Below are 21,935 nucleotides of genomic sequence, written 5' to 3' on the forward strand. Positions count from 1 at the left end.
AAGAAAAGGGAATGGTGAGTACAGCCAGTGCAAGGAGCGCTGTACTAGTGAGAACCTCCATAATGGAAGCAGTCATTAGTATTTATTCTACAAGACTCATTGATATTTTTGCCCTACTCTTGGGGGAAAAAAATGCATCTTTAAGGTCAAAAATATAGTATATGATTTTTTTGTGAAAACTAATCTTTGCATGTTTTTTTTTTTTTTTAAACTTGCTGTCTTTCATACATTAAATCTTCCTTCTTAGTTTATTAGTTCTAGTACTTCCAGGATTCCTTTATAAATGAAGTTTGTCCCGAACTCATAAACGAGGGACAACCTTCATCTGGTATGGATAAGGTCTTGAAGCGTTGGTGTTGGGCTCTGGTCTTATGCTCAATTTCTTTCTGTCTGTTGTAGGCTCCAAGGTAAACTTTTGCAGAATGGTGGTAAGAAAGAGGAAGAGCTCCATGCGAGCCAGGCCCTCTCCTATACACATGCGTTTTCCTGAGAAGACAGAGTAATCATACACAATAAGAAGACAAGATAAATGTAAAAAGGTAGGCTGCTTAAGAAAACCCACTTTTAATTGCTCTATTACTGGAGTTAATTCTGAGAAGAGGGGTGTACTTTCTTCAGTACCCTCAACGGTTAACTAGAGTAAAGAAGACAGTTATTGGGCACTATGTGATTCTTGATTTTTTTTTTCTGTGGGGGCACTGCAGTGGAATTGACCACTTACTGCTGGTTTCTTCACAGATCATAGATGATCCAGAAATATTTTAAATCTCTTTAACTCATCCTACAATTTGAATGTAATAAGAGGACTGGTTCATCATGCTTATCTTCTTCATTAAGTCCTAATCCAACTCACATAACAACCATTACTGTTATAAGACCAACGGTCAAAGTTGGTAAGAGATATATTTACTCTGTGTGTGTGTGTGTATACTACGTGATCAGATATAAGAAGGTCAAAGTTGTCCATCCAGCAGTGTTGAATTTGTCACTTAGCATGATTTGCCAAAATGTCTTAACGTCTTACAAGTAGTTTTCCATAGGACTGCTGGCCAAGCTGATGGGTTATCTTAACTCAATACATTTTTAAAGTGCACAGCAGAGATAGTTTAAGAATAAAGTTAGCTCTGCTCTATTAGTATTGTGTGTTGCTCTCCAAAGGTCTGTATAGATGCCAATGAAAACAACCTTTCTGACATGGACAATATCTCTGATCTGTTCTTAGATGTTGAACAAATGTTGCATTTTCCCTGTTTCTAGCCAAGGCTCCACTGTAGCCTCTATCTAAATATGATGCATATAAAGACCTATTAAATCCTATGAAGTCATAGATTCACAAATTCTATCAAATCATGTTCTTGGTCTTCTTAAACACAACCATATCAAAATAGGAAGTCCTCAAAATACTATATATATATATATATATATATATATATATATATACATACACACACACATTTATTTGTGCCATACATTTTTTACAATTACTAAAGAAAATATAAAATATATAAATCTAATTTAACCTCTATTTCTGAAAAAGTTTGTGATGGGATTTAAACTCACAGCTTCTGCATCACAGCCCAGAACTTTAACCACTACACTATATAGCTGCATATCCAGTCACTTAAAAATATATATATATATGAGACTTCTACTGTATAGGTCGTAGTAGAGGTACAGTACAGTAGAAGTCTCATATATATATATATTTTTTAGTAACTGGCTATGTTGCTATTATAGCTGAGTGGTTAAGTGCCTTGCCTCTAATACAAAAAGTTGTGAGTTTGAATCCCGGCAGAAACTTTTCTGAAATACAGGCTAAATTAGATTTAAATGCACGTGTCCCCAAGCACTGACTCCATATATGGACATAGCTATAAATGGAGTCAGAGCAGGGACTTCTAAGCCGAACTAGAGTCCCAACACCTACTCTTCAGAGCAGGGGGTGCCTGGGGTACTCCCATTGACTTCCATTGTGCTCAAGTTGAACTAATATTTAATTAATAATCTCTTACCTATAGAAAATGGCATAAATGCATCACTTTTCTTAAAGCCACCATTCTCATTAACAAAGCGTCCAGGATCAAACTCCTCCGGGTTCTTGAATTGTTTTGGGTCTTTCAAAACAGAGGTCAGGACTGGAAACACCATGGTTCCCTGTAAGATATTTGTGAAATATAAACATCTAGAAAAACCAAAAATGTTAAAGGTCAGGTCTGTGTAAGGAAATGACCTAGCCATGATCCAGCTATTTTAGAAAGGTTGCTATGCAGTCCAGTCAAGCCCCAGGTGGTCATTCTACCAGTGAGACTGAGCATCAAGCCAATCAGGTTTATGGCTTAGTGTCCAATACTAGAGCTATTTGAGTGATTTAAGCCTTTTGGTCACTGCTGTCTTTACCTGTGATTTAGTATCCTGGATCCAGGGCATTGTACTACTTATTACTATTGCATTTGAACTCCTGCTAATCTGTATGTGGCTCGTTTTTTTATGATTTACCTCTTATCTGCTGATTCTGCGTCTACTGATTCTCTTGGTATCCTGATTGTGGCCCAGCTTTCTGGATTTACCCCTCGTCTGCTGAACTGGCTTCTATTGATTCTCCTAGTATTCTGACTGTGGCTAGTTTCTGGATAACCCCTTGTCCACTGTTTTGACACTATCTCTCTTGGTTCTGACCCTGTTTGTTTACTACTCTTTGCATGCTGGTCATTCTGTGGGTCTGCTTCTAATAAGCTTGCATCAGTTTTCTGCCATTTTACTCTGCAGATGTAACCTGGGTCTTTAGCAGCCAAGTCCACTTGTCCTTGGGGCAGGTTCTGGGGAAGAACCTAGGGAGTACCCTTAGGCTCCTACCAACTGGAGTGGTGAAGGACTAGTAGCAGCTTCTGCATTTGCTGGCTCTGGAAGAGGACCATAGTTTCTCTACCAGAATTGTTAATAATTGAATACATGAACCAAGGCATTTAGAAGATCAGCACACCAGTTTCAGGATAAATTATTCCCTAGAGGCATTGTCTGCTAATTTGTCATGATGCATACAGCGACGTTATTAATGAGAATAGTATAAGGTTTGAAACAAAAAGGTTAATTTTGGTTTTAATTTGTAAGCTTAATAGATAGGAAGAAGCGCTAAGAGGTTGAGAAGACCAGTGTCCTGTACCTTTGGAATGTCATATCCTCTGAAGGTTGTGTTCTTGCTTACAGCATGGGGTACTCCAAAAGGGACAATATCAGCAAATCTCTGGACCTCATGGATTACAGCTTCTGTATACGGCATCTTACTCTTATCTTCTATTGATGGACAGCGATCTTTGCCAATTACATTGTCAATTTCTTTGTGGATCTTCTCTAAAGATGACCAAAAGCAAGTATAGTGTCATGTTATAATTATAGGTAGTGCAGTTTTAACAGCTTTAACAGCAACCATGGAAATCTTCATAATGTACTTCCATATGTTTCATATACCAGACAGAAACAAAGGTTTTTCTATATACAGTCATGTGAAAAAATTAGGACACCCTTTGAAAGCATGTGGTTTTTTGTAACATTTTTAATAAATGGTTATTTCATCTCCGTTTCAACAATACAGAGAGATTAAAGTAATCCAACTAAACAAAGAAAACTGAAGAAAAGTCTTTTCAAGATCTTCTGTAAATGTCATTCTACAAAAATGCCTATTCTAACTGAGGAAAAAGATAGGACACCCTTGCCCCTAATAGCGAGTGTTAGCTCCTTTGGCTGAAATAACTGCAGTGAGACGGTTCTTGTAGCCATCTACCAGTCTTCGACATCGGTCTGAGGAAATTTTACCCCACTCCTCAATGCAGAACTTTTTCAGCTGTGAGATGTTTGAGGGGTTTCTTGCACGTACAGCCCTTTTCAAGTCACCCCACAGCATCTCAATGGGATTCAAATCTGGACTTTGACTTGGCCATTCCAGGACTCTCCATTTCTTCTTTTTCAGCCAATCTTTGGTTGATTTACTAGTATGTTTTGGGTCATTGTCATGTTGCATGGTCCAGTTCCGCTTCAGCTTTAATTTTCTAACTGATGGTCTCACATGTTCTTCAAGCACCTTCTGATACACAGTAGAATTCATCGTGGATTCTATGATGGTGAGCTGACCAGGTCCTGCTGCAGCAAAGCAGCCCCAAACCATGACACTTCCACCTCCATGCTTCACAGTTGGTATGAGGTTCTTTTCTTGGAATGCTGTGTTTGGTTTACGCCAAACATGTCCTCTGCTGTTGTGTCCAAATAATTCAATTTTGGACTCATCTGTCCAAAGAACATTATTCCAGAAGTCCTGGTCTTTGTCAACTTTATCGCTGGCAAATGACAGTCTGGCCTCGATGTTTCTCTTGGAAAGCAAAGGTTTCCTCCTTGCACACCTCCCATGCAAGTTAAACTTGTACAGTCTCTTTCTGATTGTAGAGGCATGTACTTCTACATCAACAGTAGCCAGAGCCTGCTGTAGTTCTCGAGATGACACTTTAGGGTTTTTGGATACCTCTTTTAGCATCTTGCGGTCTGCTCTTGGGGTGAACTTGCTGGGGCGACCAGTCCTGGGCATGTTGGCAGTTGTTTTGAAAGCCCTCCACTTGTAGACTATCTTCCGGACAGTGGAATGGCTGATTTCAAAATCTTTTGAGATCTTTTTAAATCCCTTCCCAGACTCATAGGCTGCTACAATCTTTTTTCTGAAGTCCTCTGACAGCTCTTTTGCTCTCACCATGGTGCTCACTCTCACTTCAACAGTCAGGAGCACACCAAACTAAATGTCTGAGGTTTAAATAGGGCAAGCCTCATTCAACATGCAGAGTAACGATCTACTAATTATGTGCACCTGGTGTGATATACCTGTGTGAGATCTGAGCCAATTTAAGAGGGAATACATGTGAGGGTGTCCTATCTTTTTCCTCAGTTAGAATAGGCATTTTTGTAGAATGACATTTACAGAAGATCTTGAAAAGACTTTTCTTCAGTTTTCTTTGTTTAGTTGGATTACTTTAATCTCTCTGTATTGTTGAAACGGAGATGAAATAACCATTTATTAAAAATGTTACAAAAAACCACATGCTTTCAAAGGGTGTCCTAATTTTTTCACATGACTGTATTTGTATGAATATTTGTGTGAAAACAATATTGATGTGTTCCATCACATGGCATATGCAGAGATATTTCCCTCCTTACAAGCAGAGGCACCATATCGTGGCGCACTGGGGCACAGCCGCGACTAGACTTTCCATCACTTGGGACATATTTTCTGTGTTTTTAGCATAAGGGAATCAATGACATTGCTTAGTATAGCAGATATTTGGCAGTGATATAATTCAAAAGTTTTGGATCAAATACAAAATCTGTGCTATTAATAAAATTTGTGTCATTAGGGCCTCCTCAGGTCTAAGTGCAACTCTTAACTCTACACCCCTGTGTGTGGAAAAATAATGTGACTTTTACCTTGTATTTCTGGATATTTCAAGAGTGCAAGAAAACTGTATCTCAAAGTCAAACTTGTAGTCTCTGTTCCAGCAAAGAATAAGTCAAATATTGCCCCTTCTAGATTCTTGTTACAAAATTCTGTATCTGGATTATTTTTTTCCTAGAAAAATTTGAATTAATCATTATTTTAATTATATAATATTATCAAAGCCTCACACACTTTTGTAGATGGAATAGAAGTAAGTAAAAAATGCAATGTAGCCCATGGCAACCAGTAGAAAGAATTAATGCTTTCAACACCTTATAGTCAACAATAGCTGAATTTTTGTTGCTATGGGAACCCTATTATTGAGTTATATATATTATATAATGGTACCTCAAAAGTCCAGGGGTACTATTTACTCTTGTTGACAGCATCTAGTAGCATATGAGACACCAAGAGAAAATGCACCAAACAAATAAGCTACTGACTATACTGGGAAGTCATAAATGCAGGTATTAAAAAGCTGAGACTTTCGCCAATATGTTCCGGTCAGGAAAATATCGGAGCCCTTCATGCACCACGTCACGGTCACTCAGCATGGCAAAGGGTTCCTACCACTACTCTGACTATGGTGTGAACAGGGTCTGAGGGTGATGGAATCCAGCTCACAGCAAAGCTTCCACACAACTGCCCAGCAAGGATACTGGTGCAATGTGAACAAGACCATACTGTGAGCCACACCCATATCAGACCCTGTGAAGGAGGTATAACAGGTGCAAAAGAGTGTTAGAATGCCAGGTAAAGGCACACACACTACAAATCAAACAAAACAGAAACACCAAAAAAATAGTGGCAATTTTGGAGGAGCTGCTCAGCCCCTGACACGGTGGCGTGTCTAGATTGGGGGAGCAGCCCAGCCGCATGTGGACCGCAATTATCGACTATCCCCAGCAAAATATGCATACAATGGAGGACGTCGGCGTGGTCCACATGCACCACAAGGACAAGCTACAGGGAATGTAGCAAAGCATCATATGAGACACCAAGAGAAAATGCACCAAACAAATAAGCTACTGACTATACTGGGAAGTCATAAATGCAGGTATTAAAAAGCTGAGACTTTCGCCAATATGTTCCGGTCAGGAAAATATCGGAGCCCTTCATGCACCACGTCACGGTCACTCAGCATGGCAAAGGGTTCCTACCATCTAGTAGCAGTAACGAGTCTTAAGGCTGTATTAGACAGCCCTATTCTGCCAGTGATTGTTAGAAAGAAAACATTCCTTCCCGACATTCGCCTGCTCGCTAGCGGAGTAGACTGCTGCTATTATATACAGCAATCTTCTTTTCAGTGTATGGAGGAACGATCGTTATATCATCGCTCTTTCCTATACTTAATGATTGTTTGCTGGCAGCAGATTGTAATTAGACACTATGCACTGCAAACGATAATTTTCAAACATGTAATTTGAAATAGGAGCCATTATGTGGCTCCGAAAAAAAGGTGGTCTCTTTGGTGATAAGGGTCCACAGTGGGGATTTTTTCCATGTGGTGATTGTACCACATGACAATATATGGTGAGGACAGATAAATTCACTAATACAAGCAGGGAGAAGGAATACAAAATTGTACACCATATCTCCTGCAAAACAGAGGCAGTGATTTATCATGCAGAGTGTCCTTGTGGTCTGATCTATATTGGGATGACCACAAGAGCACTCAAGACGAGAGTTTTGGAGCATGTTCGTGATATCAAGGCAGCTGCTGAGATCACTGAATGTGACAAACTCAAAAAACTGAAACCAGTGGCAAAGCATTTTAGGGAAGCCCACAACTGTAACCCGAGAGGTATCTCTTTTAAAGGGATAGACCGTGTACGATTAGGGATTAGGGGGGAGACATAAAACGTTGTTTCCGCCAAAAAGAAACAAAATGGATGGTTCTGCTCAATACTGTAACTCCTCATGGATTGAATGAGGCTTTGAGTTTTAAATCCTTTCTTTAGTTTAGTTTTTATGTTGACTTTTTAGTGATTTGATTTCCTTTCTATGTATACAGTTTCTTGTGTGGCCATATAACCTGATCATTGGGGAGGTGCGAGGAGAGAGATGATCCATATGCACTGTAAACATCAAGACGGACCATTATGGAAATATTATGATGGACTTTTATATGTACAGTATAATCTGTGTCTGATGCATTTTGATCACTTTTATGTATTTTTGGGTATATGTATATTATTAGGCTCTGTGATGCCAGTATTGGTCTATACAATTATTGGCTACAACATAGCATATCACTTACACTATTTATATTAATGTCGTCAATGTTGTTTGTGATGTCAGCAATCGCAACCATTATGTGGGTATACACAACACACTACGTTATTTTTTGCTTTATGCATCTGCTTATAATCTGCTTTGTAGCTCTAATCACATCAGTGATATTTCTTTCACATAGTGATTAAGTATAATCACTCTTGTATTATTATTTTTTATTGTTATTATGCACATAGCACTTTATATGGGATGGTCTGAGATTTCGACCCATGATGTGGGTTGGCCGTAGGACCATCTTGTTTTTATTATTATTGTCTTGCTTTTTATTAGGATTGAATTATGTAGTCTAATTATGGTATTCACACGATTATTATAAATTGTTGTATCATGAACTCTTTAATTTTATGTCTATCAACTGTATGCATCAGGTCTTTATTAATTATTTTGTTTGCTATGTGCTTTTTATCTCTATGTACTGGGGCTTAGATAGACAGTTGGGTATAATCATGATATACATGGTGTATATTGTACAGTTTATACTGTGTATTTCTTATGCTTTTTATACTTTCACGATCATGTACTTCATATGTCTATTGTAATTTTTGTATTATGACTGAATCAATGAAGCACCATATTTCTGGTAAAATGATGGCATGGATATATTGTGAATGGGTATGTCATGCAATAATCATGGTAATATGCACTTATCCCCTTGATAATATCGATGTCTAGATTTATTCAGTCTCACATTTGCGCCCTCTGAACAACCGATATCTCCCATATAGATTCTTTATACAGGGTTTCCCATTATGGGGTTAATACATCAGAAATACCTTAGATATCCTGTTTACTTGATCAGCTGATGCAGCGCTCTGCTGTGATGCGCTGCGCGCCGGGTCACATGGGGACGCCGCTATGTCTCCTTGGGAGGCGGGCTGGAACGCACAACGTGCGTTCCACCCCTCCTCCTGATGAGTGCGGCGGCGTCATCGTGAACTCGGCGTGCATCATCAGGCATGGAGCGCTCGATAGTAAGTATCAGCTGCTGTGATTGTTTATTGAGATCATATGTGTTAGAGCTATATGGGAGATATAAATAGGGGGATATGGCTACACTTTCACTCACCTCCTGACAAAGCTGAGGCAAAACACGCGTCAAGGTTCCTAGCCTGTCCCGTGCCTGCTGCCTTTACCCTCCATCATGTCTCATGGTATGTCTCAACTTTCTATCTGAAGTCCACAGATGAGCTCCTCTATATCCTTTATTATAAGGTTCTGTGTGTGTTTTTCATTTGTGTGAGGGCTTTATTCTCCCTTCTATTGCTAGATTCTAGCGGTTGTTTTATTATTTTTCTTTAACTACATTTTGAGTTGAATTGAGCTTCTTCTAGTGGTTATGTACCAGGGTGATGACCATATGTATCACATTTCAGAATAGTTACACTATCTGGGCTACTATGCTGTGAATCACCCTGATATATATTACTGGCATACTTGACATGTTTTCCATCTTCTGGTGGGTAGCAGTGACACTGGCCAGTGGATTGCGGCATCAGGTTTCCTGCTGATTCTTCACACTTTTTTGCTATTTTGAATATTTTATAAATCATGATATGTTTATTACAATTAAATAAAATATATTTTTGGAATATTTTGGGCATTATTTTGTTGTTTGTTTAACAACACTATAGGTTTATATGTAATTTGAAATGCCTGATGAATGAGTGTTTGCTCGGTCATCGGGTAATCATGGCAGTTTTACACTCCCAGATGATTGCAAACGAGCATAACTACAAATGCTCGTTAGCGATTATCTGGCAGAAAATCTTTCACTCTAATACAATACAGGTTTTATAGGCCATGTAACGCTCCTCTGGGAAAGAGTATGCAAATTAGACTCCAGTCCTTATGTCTCCTTGGCTTCTCACCCAATTAAGCCAATTCTCTCTGCTCTGCACTGATGAGGGGCAATAACCCTAAAACAGCAGTCTGCAGATGAGGTAGTGGCTTAGCTATAATCCTACATTATGTCTTAGCCCTGTTGAAAAGGTTAGACATTGACTAAAGGGTATATTAGACGGGCAGATTTTCTGACTAATAATCACTAACGAGTGTTTGTATGTATGCTTGTTAGCGATCAACTTGCAGTCTAATACTGCCGCCGATTGCATGATGAGCGAGCAAACATTCATTCTTCAGGCAATCCAGATCTTTCAAAATGCTGAAAGATCAGGATTTGCCGGCAGCAGATCGTGCTATCTAATAGCGATCTGCCACCGGCAATCCATTGTGCAGCATGGGAACGAGTGATGGCATAGTGATCATTCCTCCCTATGTTGCTAAGGACATTGCTGCATGTAATAGCACAGGTCTCCTCAGCAAGCGAGCAGGCGATTGCCACGAAGGAATACTTCCCTCCCATCAATCGTCTACGTGATTGGTTGTCTAATACACCCTTAATAGGATAGCTACCTTTTAACTTGTGGTGGCAGAGGCACAAGTTTATTTTGTTTTTGGATAGAAGGCTAATTTATTTACCTTAAATATGTGTTTTTTGTTTTCATGATCTAAGAACTCACCTCTTCCATCTTCATGAGGAAGCAATCTATGAAGTCGCGAGGGCAGTTCTCATCCAGGGTGACTTGGTGGGTTTTGACTATATCCTTAAGAAATAGTTTCAGATTGTCTATAATTTTGAAGATCTTCTGGTGAGGACCAGGAATGTAGGGCATTACGGTTGGTAACATGCTCAAAAGCTAATCAAAAAAAAGTTTTAGTGTTAGTGTCTTAGTTTAACCCTTTCCCAAATACCCACCGTAAATTTATGATGGAAGTCAGAGATTTAAATATGGCATCCACTCGCCAGCTTCATGGGCACCAAGTGTTTTAAACAACAGACACCTGGGTTTAATTTCTACCATCGGCAATAATAGCAAATTGCAGAAATTTAACCCCTCTGATGCCATGGTCAAATGTGACCATGGCATCTGAGAGCTAACAAATTTGGGAGCACACGCCCTTGGGCCTGTAACAGCTCCCCCTAGTGGCGATTGGGGAAGCTGGATACTGTGTTAGGAAATGTCCACCCCATTTAGAATTTATTTCCAGCTTTTTACTACATTGTATGGAACAGAAAGTACAATTTGTCCCGTAGAAAACAAGCCCTCATATGCCTGCATGAATGGAGCTCTAAAGAAAGCTGGTTCTGGGAAGGCCGGAAAGAAAAAAATGAAAAAACAGAAAATGTCTCATTCCTGAAGGGGCTAAAGCATATGTACACCTTTACAAAAATCGTTTGCACATAGTCAGTGCATCTGAAAAAAAAAAAAAAAGACAGTTTCTACATAGTCTTGCTTAAAAGATCTATTTTTCTTCATTAAAAATCTGTTTTGTGTCTACAGCTCCTATGCTTACAAGACAGTTTACCTTCAACCATGTGGGCAGACGATGCTGGAAGTGGTGAAACTCTATAATTCTTGTAAATTTATGTTACTATATTAGACCTATGTATTAGTCATTTTGTAACACTTACCTGCCCTGAACGATTGTTGAACAAAGCGAAAGTATCATTAACGTATGACAAGAGAGTCAAGAATTTTTGGTCTTCATAGTCAAATCTTTCACCAAACACAATGGAGCAAATAACATTGGAAACAGCAAGTCGTAGAATATATGTTGGGTCAACTGGAATATCTGTTAGTCAATAAAAGGAGGTGGTCAGTCATCACTTTAACTATACAATATAATTCAAACACTTGGAAAATATGAACCATAGTATAGATTAGAACACATATGGTACAGTATGCTGTATGGCAACCTCATTACAGCAGACCACAAATATAAGACAAAGGGATGCAAATTAGTTATTAGCAAGCTCTACCTTTGGTGCCACCAGATGTAAAGCAGCTATCCTATAGGTCAATGTTGACTTGTAGGATAGATGCCTTACATCTGGTGGCATAAGAGGCAGAGCTTGCCAAGAGCTCATTTGCATCCCTCCTCCCAGAATTCCAAAGGAGCGTGTATGGCCTATAAGTGTCCTCACACAGATTAAAGGGGTTCTTCGGCAATTAAGAAAATGAAAATGCTTAAATATTACTTTATAATAAATATATTCCCAAATACCTTTCATTATTTATAATGGCTGATTTTGTCTGGGGAGCAATCACCAGGGGAAACAAAATGGCCTCTGTCTCATTAGTTCACACAAAACCTGTCTTGATCTCACATGAGGACAAGTTACTTTACAACACTGAGGAAAATAGCTGCCTCGTCCTCTTCTCTGCCCTATTGGTCAGGGATTATTTATCATAAAGTAATATTTAAATATTTTTATTTACTTAATTTCCGGAGAACCCCTTTAAGGTGCTCTTTGTAAGGAGAGAAGGTACCCCACAAATATGAGTTTAATGTTGGCTAAACCCATTGATATTAGTAGCTTAGCCAATTAATCTAGTGCCCTTGTGGCAGCTCAACAGTGTCTCAACTGCAGACCTTGCGGGAAAGAAAGATCAAGTATGTTGGATTTGAGCATGCCCAATCCTTTGTTCCTTTAAACATAGCTGAGGGCCAACAGCTAACTAATATGTATGGCCGGCTGGAGAGTATGAGACAAAACATTTTGGAAATCCACACACCTTTTTCCTTCATAAATTTCTCAGAGAGACATCTGGCTTCTTCTTGAATTCTTTCTTCAATGCTTCGCTTTCCCATTCCAAAATTTCTCAAAGTTGTCAGAGAAAATCGACGAAGGATTTTCCATCTTTCTCCATTACTTGAAATGATCCCTGTAAGTTCAACTAGGATTAGATAAAACCATGGATGTCTTCTTTCAAAAATATACTATACTGCTGTGCATAGTGGCACCCATTATAGTGGCCAGAGCAGGTATCGTTAATGGGAATTGTTTGCTTTGACCTCAAAATAAGGTGATAGAATGATAGAATCTGCAACAGATCCTTGGATGCAGATGTGAACAGAGCCTAAGTTTGCCATAACAATAATCAGGGGTAGAACTACAGGCATAACGGCTGTTATGGGACCTCCCCTTCCTGACCGTATATTTGGGGAAATTTAAAAGAATCAGACAGAATTCTATGAAAGATTTTTTCCAAAAGGGTCAGTTCAAATTTTATTGCTAAGGTTTATGAACGTGTCAGCCGTGCAACCAATCAGATTGTGTATTACTTAAACTTGGGAACACAGATGTGGAGAAGAAGTGACAACATAACTTTATCACTACATACAGTAAAGCACATGGGTTTATCTGTAAGACTGTAGCCCGATATTGGCTGGTGTTGAGAGAGATCATTCCAACCCAACCACAGGTAATGAGTAGAGTTGAGCGGACACGTGGATGTTCGGGTTCGCCGGGTTCGGCCGAACTTTGCAAAAAAGTTCGAGTTCGGGACCCGAACTTGACCCGAACCCCATTGAAGTCAAGGGGGACCCAAACTTTGGAGCACTAAAATGGCTCTAAAAAAAGTCATGGAAAGGGCTAGAGGGCTGCAAAAGGCAGCGAAATGTGGTTAAGAGCATGGAAAGTGCTCTGCAAACAAATGTGGATAGGGAAATGACTTAAAATAACAAAATATGTAAAAATAAAAAGTAATAATCTTGATCTAGGAGGAGGAGGTCCATATAGAGTAGGAGGTTGAGGAGGCGGTGGATGTGGTGGTGTAGGTGGAAGCGGCGGTGGAGGAGGAGGTAGCCAACAGTGGTTTTTGGTTTTGTTTTTTATTTTATTTATTTATTTTTCTGCTTAAATTTGGGGAGACCCAAAAACATTGGGAAATATAAAAAATAAAACAAAGAACAAAGTGTGCTGGAGTACAACAATGGCTGGGTGAGGCCGGTATACATGTCTATTCTGCACAAGGTATGTATAAGTCCTGTGGGAACCCTGCCTGGTTCATTTTTATGAACGTGAGCTTGTCCATATTGGCTGTGGATAGGTGGCTGTGCTTGTCTGTGATAACCCCCTCCTGCCATGCTAAACAAAGTTTCAGACAATACACTGGCTACAGGGCAGGCCAGCACTTCCAAGGTGTAAAGGGCAAGCTCAGGTCATGTGCCCAATTTGGAGACCCAGTGGTTGAAGGGGGCAGACCCATCAGTTAGTACGCGTAGGCGTGTGCACACATACTGCTCCACCATTTCGCACATCCCCGTGACGTCCCCGATACAATTGGATATCTTCCCTATCAACCTTCGATGTTCTTTTATGCGCCTACCATGGTGATCATGGGTAACGGGGAATCAGGGTTCCATGCCGGAGAGGGAGCATGAGAAAGGGATACCACATCCAAGGGAGGTCAATGGCTGAAATGTGATCAGGCGGAAATGTGGGACAAGTTATTGAAGCAGAAGCATCCAAGTAAAGGAGGGGGCGTGCGGCAATTACCCACTCCCGACTCGTGGAGGTAGTGACAATAAATAACAATACAGGACTCTTAAGATGCCCTGTTATTGGAATGAGTAATAATAAATTACAAGGAATGTGTAATGCTGCAGAACCCCAAGCAACCAGGCAAAGATTTGAACAAACGTGGATTTATTGAAAATACAGCAGTAAAGTCCAAGCCAGAAATCATACAGAAATAACGTAGTCCAAATAATAACCTCTGTGGGAAAACGTCAGAGAAAAGCCAGACCAGGCTAAAGTTTTTACAGAAGAGTCCATGAAACCAGATACCTAAGGATGAGACGGTGAAGTATCCAAGGTCCGATCCAAGGCCACACACGGTGCAACTGTAGAGCAGAGACAAGGTTTCCAGAGGCATTCACTAGATCAAGACACACAGAGTTCATGCATGGAACAAACTTAAATGAATCTGAACCAGCATACTCCCAGGTTGTAGAGACAACAGTGAGCACTGATCAGCCAGGGAGATCACTAGAGTTGAGCGAACCCGTACTGTAAAGTTCGGGTTCGTACCGAACTTTAGGGTTTTCGGCACCCGGACCCGAACCCAACATTTACGTAAAAGTTCGGGTTCGGTGTTCGGCGATTTTTATGGCGCTTTTTGAAAGGCTGCACAGCAGCCAATCAACAAGCGTCATACTACTTGCCCCAAAAGGCCATCACAGCCATGCCTACTATTGGCATGGCTGTGATTGGCCAACTGCAGCATGTGACCCAGCCTCAATTTAAGCTGGAGTCTCGTAGCGCCGCCCGTCACTCTGCTAGGATTAGTGTAGGGAGAGGCTGCAGCTGCTGTGAGGGAGAGATCAGGGAGAAATCCTAATAAGGACTGTTTTTTGTACTCAGCGGTCTACAGCAAATGTGTTTTGTGGGTGCAGTGCACAATTTTTTAAAGCCTGCCCTGAGCCAACTACTACTGAAAACAAACTTTTTTAAATTCAGTTAGTCAATATCAATACACAATCGGCAGCCATTTTATGCAACGATAGTGCACCAGCACAGGCTATCTGCATGTCTGCAAGTCCAGAAATACAGCTTTTTGCTTACTGGGGTTAAAAAAATACATCTGTTAAATATAGTGCACATCTGGGAATACACGTGCATAAGTGATTGTCACATTTAGGCCAGAAATACGGCTTTGGCATACTGTGGTGAAAAAAGCCTCTAATATATTGCACATCTGGGATTACACATGCATAAGTGACTGTCACATTTAGGCCAGAAATAAGGCTTTTTGGTTACTGGGGTGCAAAAACCCTCTAATATACTGCACATCTGGGATAAGACGTACATAAGTGAGTGTCACATTTAGGCCAGAAATACGGCTTTTTGGCTACTGGGGTGAAAAAACCCTCTAAAATACTGCACATCTGGGATTAGACAAGCATAAGTAACTGTCACATTTAGGCCAGAAATACGGCATTTTGGTTACCGGGGTGTAAAAACCCTCTAATATACTGCACATCTGGGATAAGACGTGCATAAGTGAGTATCATATTTTGGGCAGAAATACATATTTTTGGTTACTGGGGTGAAAAAACCCTCTAATATACTGCACATCTGGGATTATACAAGCATGAGTGACTATCACATTTTGGCCAGAAATACGGCTTTTTGGCTACTGGGGTGAAAAAACCCTCTGATATACTGCACATCTAGGATTAGACAAGCATAAGTGACTGTCACATTTAGGCCAGAAATACGGCCTTTTGGTTACTGGGGTGAAAAAACCCTCTTATATACTGCACATCTAGGATTAGACAAGCATAAGTGACTGTCACATTTAGGCCAGAAATAAGGCTTTTCGATTACTGGGGTGAAAAAACCCTCTAATATACTGCACATCTAGGATTAGACAAGCATAAGTGACTGTCACATTTTGGCCAGAGATACGGCTTTTTGGCTACTGGGGTGAAAAAACCCTCTGATATACTGCACATCTGGGATAAGACGTGCATGAGTGTCACATTTAGGCCAGAAATACGGCCAGAAATACGGCCTTTTGGTTACTGGGGTGAAAAAACCCTCTAATATACTGAACATCTAGGATTAGACAAGCATAAGTGACTGTCACATTTTGGCCAGAAATACAGCTTTTTGGCTACTGGGGTGAAAAAACCCTCTGATATACTGCACATCTGGGATAAGACGTGCATAAGTGAATGTCACATTTAGGCCACAAATACCGCTGTCATATAGATTTTAAAAAAAATAATTGAGTGCAATACCCTACATCAGGGGTTTTATTGGCGGTTAATTATTTTTAACAGACTTAAACAGACTTTTTACTTTGCTTTGTAAACGCTAACTATGTGTAATGCTGCAGAACCCCAAGAAACCAGGCAAAGATTTGAACAAACGTGGATTTATTGAAAATACAGCAGTAAAGTCCAAGCCAGAAATCATACAGAAATAACGTAGTCCAAATAATAACCTCTGTGGGAAAACGTCAGAGAAAAGCCAGACCAGGCTAAAGTTTTTACAGAAGAGTCCGTGAAACCAGATACCTAAGGATGAGACGGTGAAGTATCCAAGGTCCGATCCAAGGCCACACACGGTGCAACTGTAGAGCAGAGACGAGGTTTCTAGAGGCATTCACTAGATCGAGACACACAGAGTTCATGCATGGAACAAACTTAAGTGAATCTGAACCAGCATACTCCCAGGTTGTTGAGACAACAGTGAGCACTGATCAGCCAGGGAGATCACTAGAGTTGAGCGAACCCGTACTGTAAAGTTCGGGTTCGTACCGAACTTTAGGGTTTTCGGCACCCGGACCCGAACCCAACATTTACGTAAAAGTTCGGGTTCGGTGTTCGGCGATTTTTATGGCGCTTTTTGAAAGGCTGCACAGCAGCCAATCAACAAGCGTCATACTACTTGCCCCAAAAGGCCATCACAGCCATGCCTACTATTGGCATGGCTGTGATTGGCCAATTGCAGCATGTGACCATCCAGTAATCAGTACCAGTTACAATGTGGGGAACTCAGCGGTCGGTGCGCAGGAACTACAGGACGTAGTCGCTCATGTGTGCCAAGATACCCAGAGGCAGTGGCAGGTTGTCCTCGGTGGGAGGTGTATCATCTGTGTCCTCTGTATCCTCCCCAGTCACACTGCAGTGCTGCCCATAAGCTGATTTGGGTGCCATCCTGCTGTGAATAGAGATCCTTCTCCTCATCATCCTCCTCATCCTCCAAAACTGTGCCCTGGCTGGACAGTTGGATACCTGGCTGCTATTGGTGTAGGAACCCACTCTCTGAGCCACCTGTGGATGACTGGCCTGAAAACCGTTGGAATGATCCATGTTCCTCCTCCTCTTCCTCCTGTGCCACATCCTTATCCATCAGCTCCTGAAGTGTTTTTTCAAGGAAATTTAGAATCGGGATAGCAAGGCTAATGACGGCATCATCACCGCTGGCCATGTTGGTGGAGTATTCAAAGGAGCACTACATGGCACACAAGTCCCGCATGGAGGCCCACTCGTTGGTGGTGAAATGATGCTGTTCCGCAGAGCCACTCACTCGTGCATGCTGCAGCTGAAACTCCACTATCGCCTGCTGCTGCTCGCACCGTCTCTCCAGCATGTGCAAGGTGGAGTGGGCAGTGCATATTAGGCGGTGAGCGGGAAGGCCGAAGTTATGCTGCAGCATAGACAGGTGAGCAGCAGCAGGGTGAGAACGCCAAAAGCGCGCACAGGCGGCAATCACTTTCTGCAGAAGCTCTGACATATTAGGATAATTCTTCAGGATCCTCTGCACCACCAAGTTCAGCACATGTGCCAGGCAAGGGATGTGTGTCAAACCGGCTAGCCCCAGAGCTGCTACAAGACTTCGCCTGTTGTCGCACAACACCAGGCCGGGCTTGAGGCTCAGCTATACCAACCACTAATCAGTCTGTTTTTCCATGCCCACCCACAGCTCCTGCATGGGGTGGGGTCTTTCTACCAAGCATATGAGTTTCAAAACAGCCTGCTTTCATTTCCCCCTGGCTGTGCTGAAGTTGCGCTGACTTGCTGAGGAGGCGGTAGTGAAGGAATTGGAGGAGGAAGCAGAGTAGGAGGAGGAGGCAACAGGGCGCACTGAGAAATGTCCAGCAATCCTCAGTGGCGGTAGGACATGCGTCAAACCGCTGTCCGCCTCAGGCCCAGCCACCACTACATTTACCCAGTTGGCAGTTAGAGAGTTATAACGTCCCTGCCCGTACTTACTGGTCAATGTGTCGGTGGTTATGTGGACCTTGCCACTGATGCCCTTACGTAGCGCACACCAGATTTTTTCCGCCACTTGTTTTTCCGCCACTGATTTTTTCCGCCACACTTTGAAAAGTAGTGGCAACTGGAAAACACATACCGTGTTAAAACTGTCAGTCTCTATTAGATGGAATTAAAGCATTTCAAAGGCCAGCAATTTTGAAATGCTGGCATTCAGGGCCAGGGCTCTCTGGTGGGTAGGGGGGTACTTCCTATTTCTCTCCAGTTTTTGGGGGATGGACAGCTGAACACTTCCATGGGAGATGCTAGGTGACGGTGTGGCTGCCACATCCTCTGTTTGGCTGAGGCTGAAACCGCAGCAGAAGAGGAAACAGGAGGAGCCTCTGAACTTTCGTGGTTCTTGAGGTGTCTATTCCACTGCAGCTCGTGCTTTGGGGTTAAATGCCGGATCATGCAGCTGGTGCTCAGGTTGAGAACATTTATGCCTCACTTCAGGCTCTAATTGCACAGCATGCAAACCACCCGTGTCCTGTCGTCAGCACACTGCCTGAAGAACGGCCATACCAGGGAACTCCTTTGTGCTGGCTTTGGTGTGCTATGTCTCTTGGTGCGTTGGGCAGTAGCAGGCATACTGGCTGGGGGATGACCACTCTGCTTTTGCACCCTGCTCCCTCTTTTGCTGTGCATCGGGCGCTGCGTGCCCCCTCCTCTTCCTCCGAACTGCATACGTCACTGGCATGACCTGGATATCAGCTGAGGTCTAGGACCTCATCATCCTCCCCATAATCTTCCACGCACTCTTCACCCCTGCTCTCCTAGCTGGTCTGCACACTGCAGAAAGCTCCAGCAGTTGACACCTGTGTTTCATAATCATCATCAGAGACCTGCTGCAGTGGTTCTCCCACATCCTCATCCTCAAACATAAGTGGTTGGGCATCAGTGCACTCAATCTCTGTCACTTCTGGGGCAGGGTTAGGTGGATGGCCCACGAAAACACCGCCAACAGAGTCATCAAAAACCATAAGTTACTGCTGCATGACTTGGGGCTCAGACTGCGTGGCTGATGTGCAAGGGGTTGAGATGGAAGACGGATGCCCGTAGGCCACCGGTGCCAACTCTGCGTTTTCAGCAGTGGACCCGGTGGAAGGCAATGTGATGGAACTGGAGGCACTTGTTCTGGCTTCACCCTTCTTAGAGCGGTATTCAGGCCTACAAAATGTCGCAGAACGTCCTGTCACCTGCAGCAGGATCTCCACCAACACCACGGCCACGTCCCCTAGTTGATGCTCTCCTCATTTTGTTACAGTCCTTTACAAAATTGACGGACAGACGAACAATTGAATATCCGTGTCACGGATGCAAAATATGTGTTTTGCACAAAAAAAAATAAGTAGGTCACACCCAATTAACCGGCTGAATAACTATTATATATCCATGTGACAGTGGCAAGTACAGTGTTTTTTCAACTAATAAAATAGGTAGGTCACATCGACCCAATTAACAGACTGATTAACTATTATATTTCCCTGCGATTGGTGCAAAGGAGTAGGATTGCACTGAAAAAAATGCCAACAGGTCACCCTCAGACTTAACATCACAATTGAGTAAGGTATTTCTGTCTCACTGGTGCAAAGGAGCTGTATTGCACCCATCAATAATGCCTACAGGTCACCAGCACACTTTTTAAAAATAATAAAAGACTAACACCTTCCCTGCCTACAGCAGCATCCTGTCCCTACACTAGTTAGAGCAGAATGGCGGCACACCATGTGATCCAGCATTTCTGCATGCATGGTCACATGGTGCGCCGCCACGCCGGCCAATCACAGCGATGCCAATACTAGGCATGACTGTGATGGCTTCCAAGTGCCTACAGCTTAATTGCTTGTTGATTGGCTGTGGTTAGAACTGCAGTTAGTGTGAACTGAGTCCAATAGTAGACATGGTAGTATTGCAGAGAAGACTGGAGTAAAGGCAACAGATGATAATGATGTTGATGATTGGCAGAGGCAGAAGCTGAAACGTGGTCAAAGACAAGCCATAAGTCAGAAGGTGGTATCAGGTAGTAGCATGATGCAGAGGATGAGACAGGCTCAGGGTCAGACAGGTCCAGTAGTTGATGCAGGCGGCAGGCAAACAGAATGGTCAAACAGGCTGGGTCAAACACAGAAGATCACAACAGAACACCTTCGCTATTAATGTTAGTAACTCAATGCTCAGGCAACTTCCTAGGTGAGGAAGCTGCTATTTAAACTTATAACCCCGCCCAGGGGCCGTGCTGGGAGGCGGGACGCACGTGTCCCTGGAAGCATAAATGAAAGGAAGTGGCGGTCACGCGCCCCTATGGGACACCAGCATGAGATGAAGCATTGAGGCATCGTGGCTGGAGGGCGCATCTGGCAGGTGTGCGTCTGCAACATTTGACAGAGACAGCAGAACGCAGTCAGGCAGGAGATGCTGGGGATATGACAGGTGAGACAGTGGGAGATATAGCAGAAGGCCCAGGCCTAACAGCCAAATACGGACGTAATGATCCCATTAAGTATGCGGCAGTTTGTGTCCGGCCTATCCTCCGCTTGCTTGCTGGAACAGCCTGCCAGATTGTAGCTACCTCTGGTATGAAGGTAGCCTAAGTATATTGTAAGTGTGCTTGTGGAAAGGGAAGGACATTTTATTGTGCCTTCCTATCTTTTAGTTCCACAAAACAGAACTGTAAATCATTCCATACTTTGTGTGACTGTGTACATTTATGCCCAAAAATGTCAGGAATATGGAATGGTTCCAAATGAGAGACCAAGACTCAGAATGTGGGTAATAGCAGCACCAGCTATCCGGCCAGAAATAGTAGTAGTATTAATTGTAGTAAGAGGAGGCCGCAGATCTCCCTGACTTTGGAAAGACGCAACATTACCATTGAGGAAGAGGATGAGATTGTGGATTGGATGACTCGCTCCTCCTTTAAATTGCAGCAGGATGACGTGGAGGTGATTTCTGAATTTGAAACTATACCGTGGAGTCAGGGGTCACAGCTTTCCCCCTGCTTTTTCTTTTTGCAGCCCAAGTGAAGGATTTCAGTGGAGTCCACCAGTAAAATTCATTCTGGGGGCCCACTGTACAGCTACATGCTACATACAGGGAAAAGACATCTTAGATAATAAAATATCAAAAAATTAATTTCCTGAAAGTCAAAAATTTGATGCCAACTTAAAACGTATGTTCACAAATGCAAAAAGTCTAGCAAGAAAAATGGGAGCGCTTGAGGCATTGATACTGGAGAAAGATATTGATTAATTTGGTGTTGCTGAGACATGCTTGGACTCTTCTCATGATTGGGCTGTAAATCTTCAAGGTGTTACACTCTTTTGAAATGATCGGGCTAACCGCAAAGGTGGTGGTGTATGTCTGTATGCTAGGAGTGATATGAAAAAAATTGTGAAAGAAACAATTGTGGATGACGTTTGTGAAGATGTTGAAACTTTGTCGGCGGAATTACAGAGTGAAGAAAATAAAGAAAAAAAAATTCTTTGCGTGATCTATAGACCCCCCAATATCACTGAGGAGATAAAAGATCAACTGTAAGTGCAAATGAAGCAGG

At 42.2% G+C, this 21,935-nt stretch overlaps 1 protein-coding gene across 1 annotated transcript in view; it reads right to left on the bottom strand.

Annotated features, from left to right (window-relative positions):
* Positions 1 to 301: 301 nt before the first annotated feature.
* LOC120978129 (cytochrome P450 2G1-like) overlaps positions 302 to 21,935 on the bottom strand; it is a 35,654-nt gene continuing 14,020 nt past the window's right edge. The window contains exons 3-9 of the mRNA XM_040406357.1: positions 12,343 to 12,492; positions 11,238 to 11,398; positions 10,285 to 10,461; positions 5,461 to 5,602; positions 3,161 to 3,348; positions 2,013 to 2,154; positions 302 to 486 (exon numbers count right to left, since the gene is read on the bottom strand). Of these exons, the coding sequence (XP_040262291.1) occupies positions 302 to 486; positions 2,013 to 2,154; positions 3,161 to 3,348; positions 5,461 to 5,602; positions 10,285 to 10,461; positions 11,238 to 11,398; positions 12,343 to 12,492 (1,145 nt within the window). The remainder of the gene's footprint in view (positions 487 to 2,012; positions 2,155 to 3,160; positions 3,349 to 5,460; positions 5,603 to 10,284; positions 10,462 to 11,237; positions 11,399 to 12,342; positions 12,493 to 21,935) is intronic.

Source organism: Bufo bufo, chromosome 8, assembly GCF_905171765.1.
Source record: "Bufo bufo chromosome 8, aBufBuf1.1, whole genome shotgun sequence".
In the NCBI taxonomy this organism is placed as follows: Eukaryota; Metazoa; Chordata; class Amphibia; order Anura; family Bufonidae; genus Bufo; species Bufo bufo.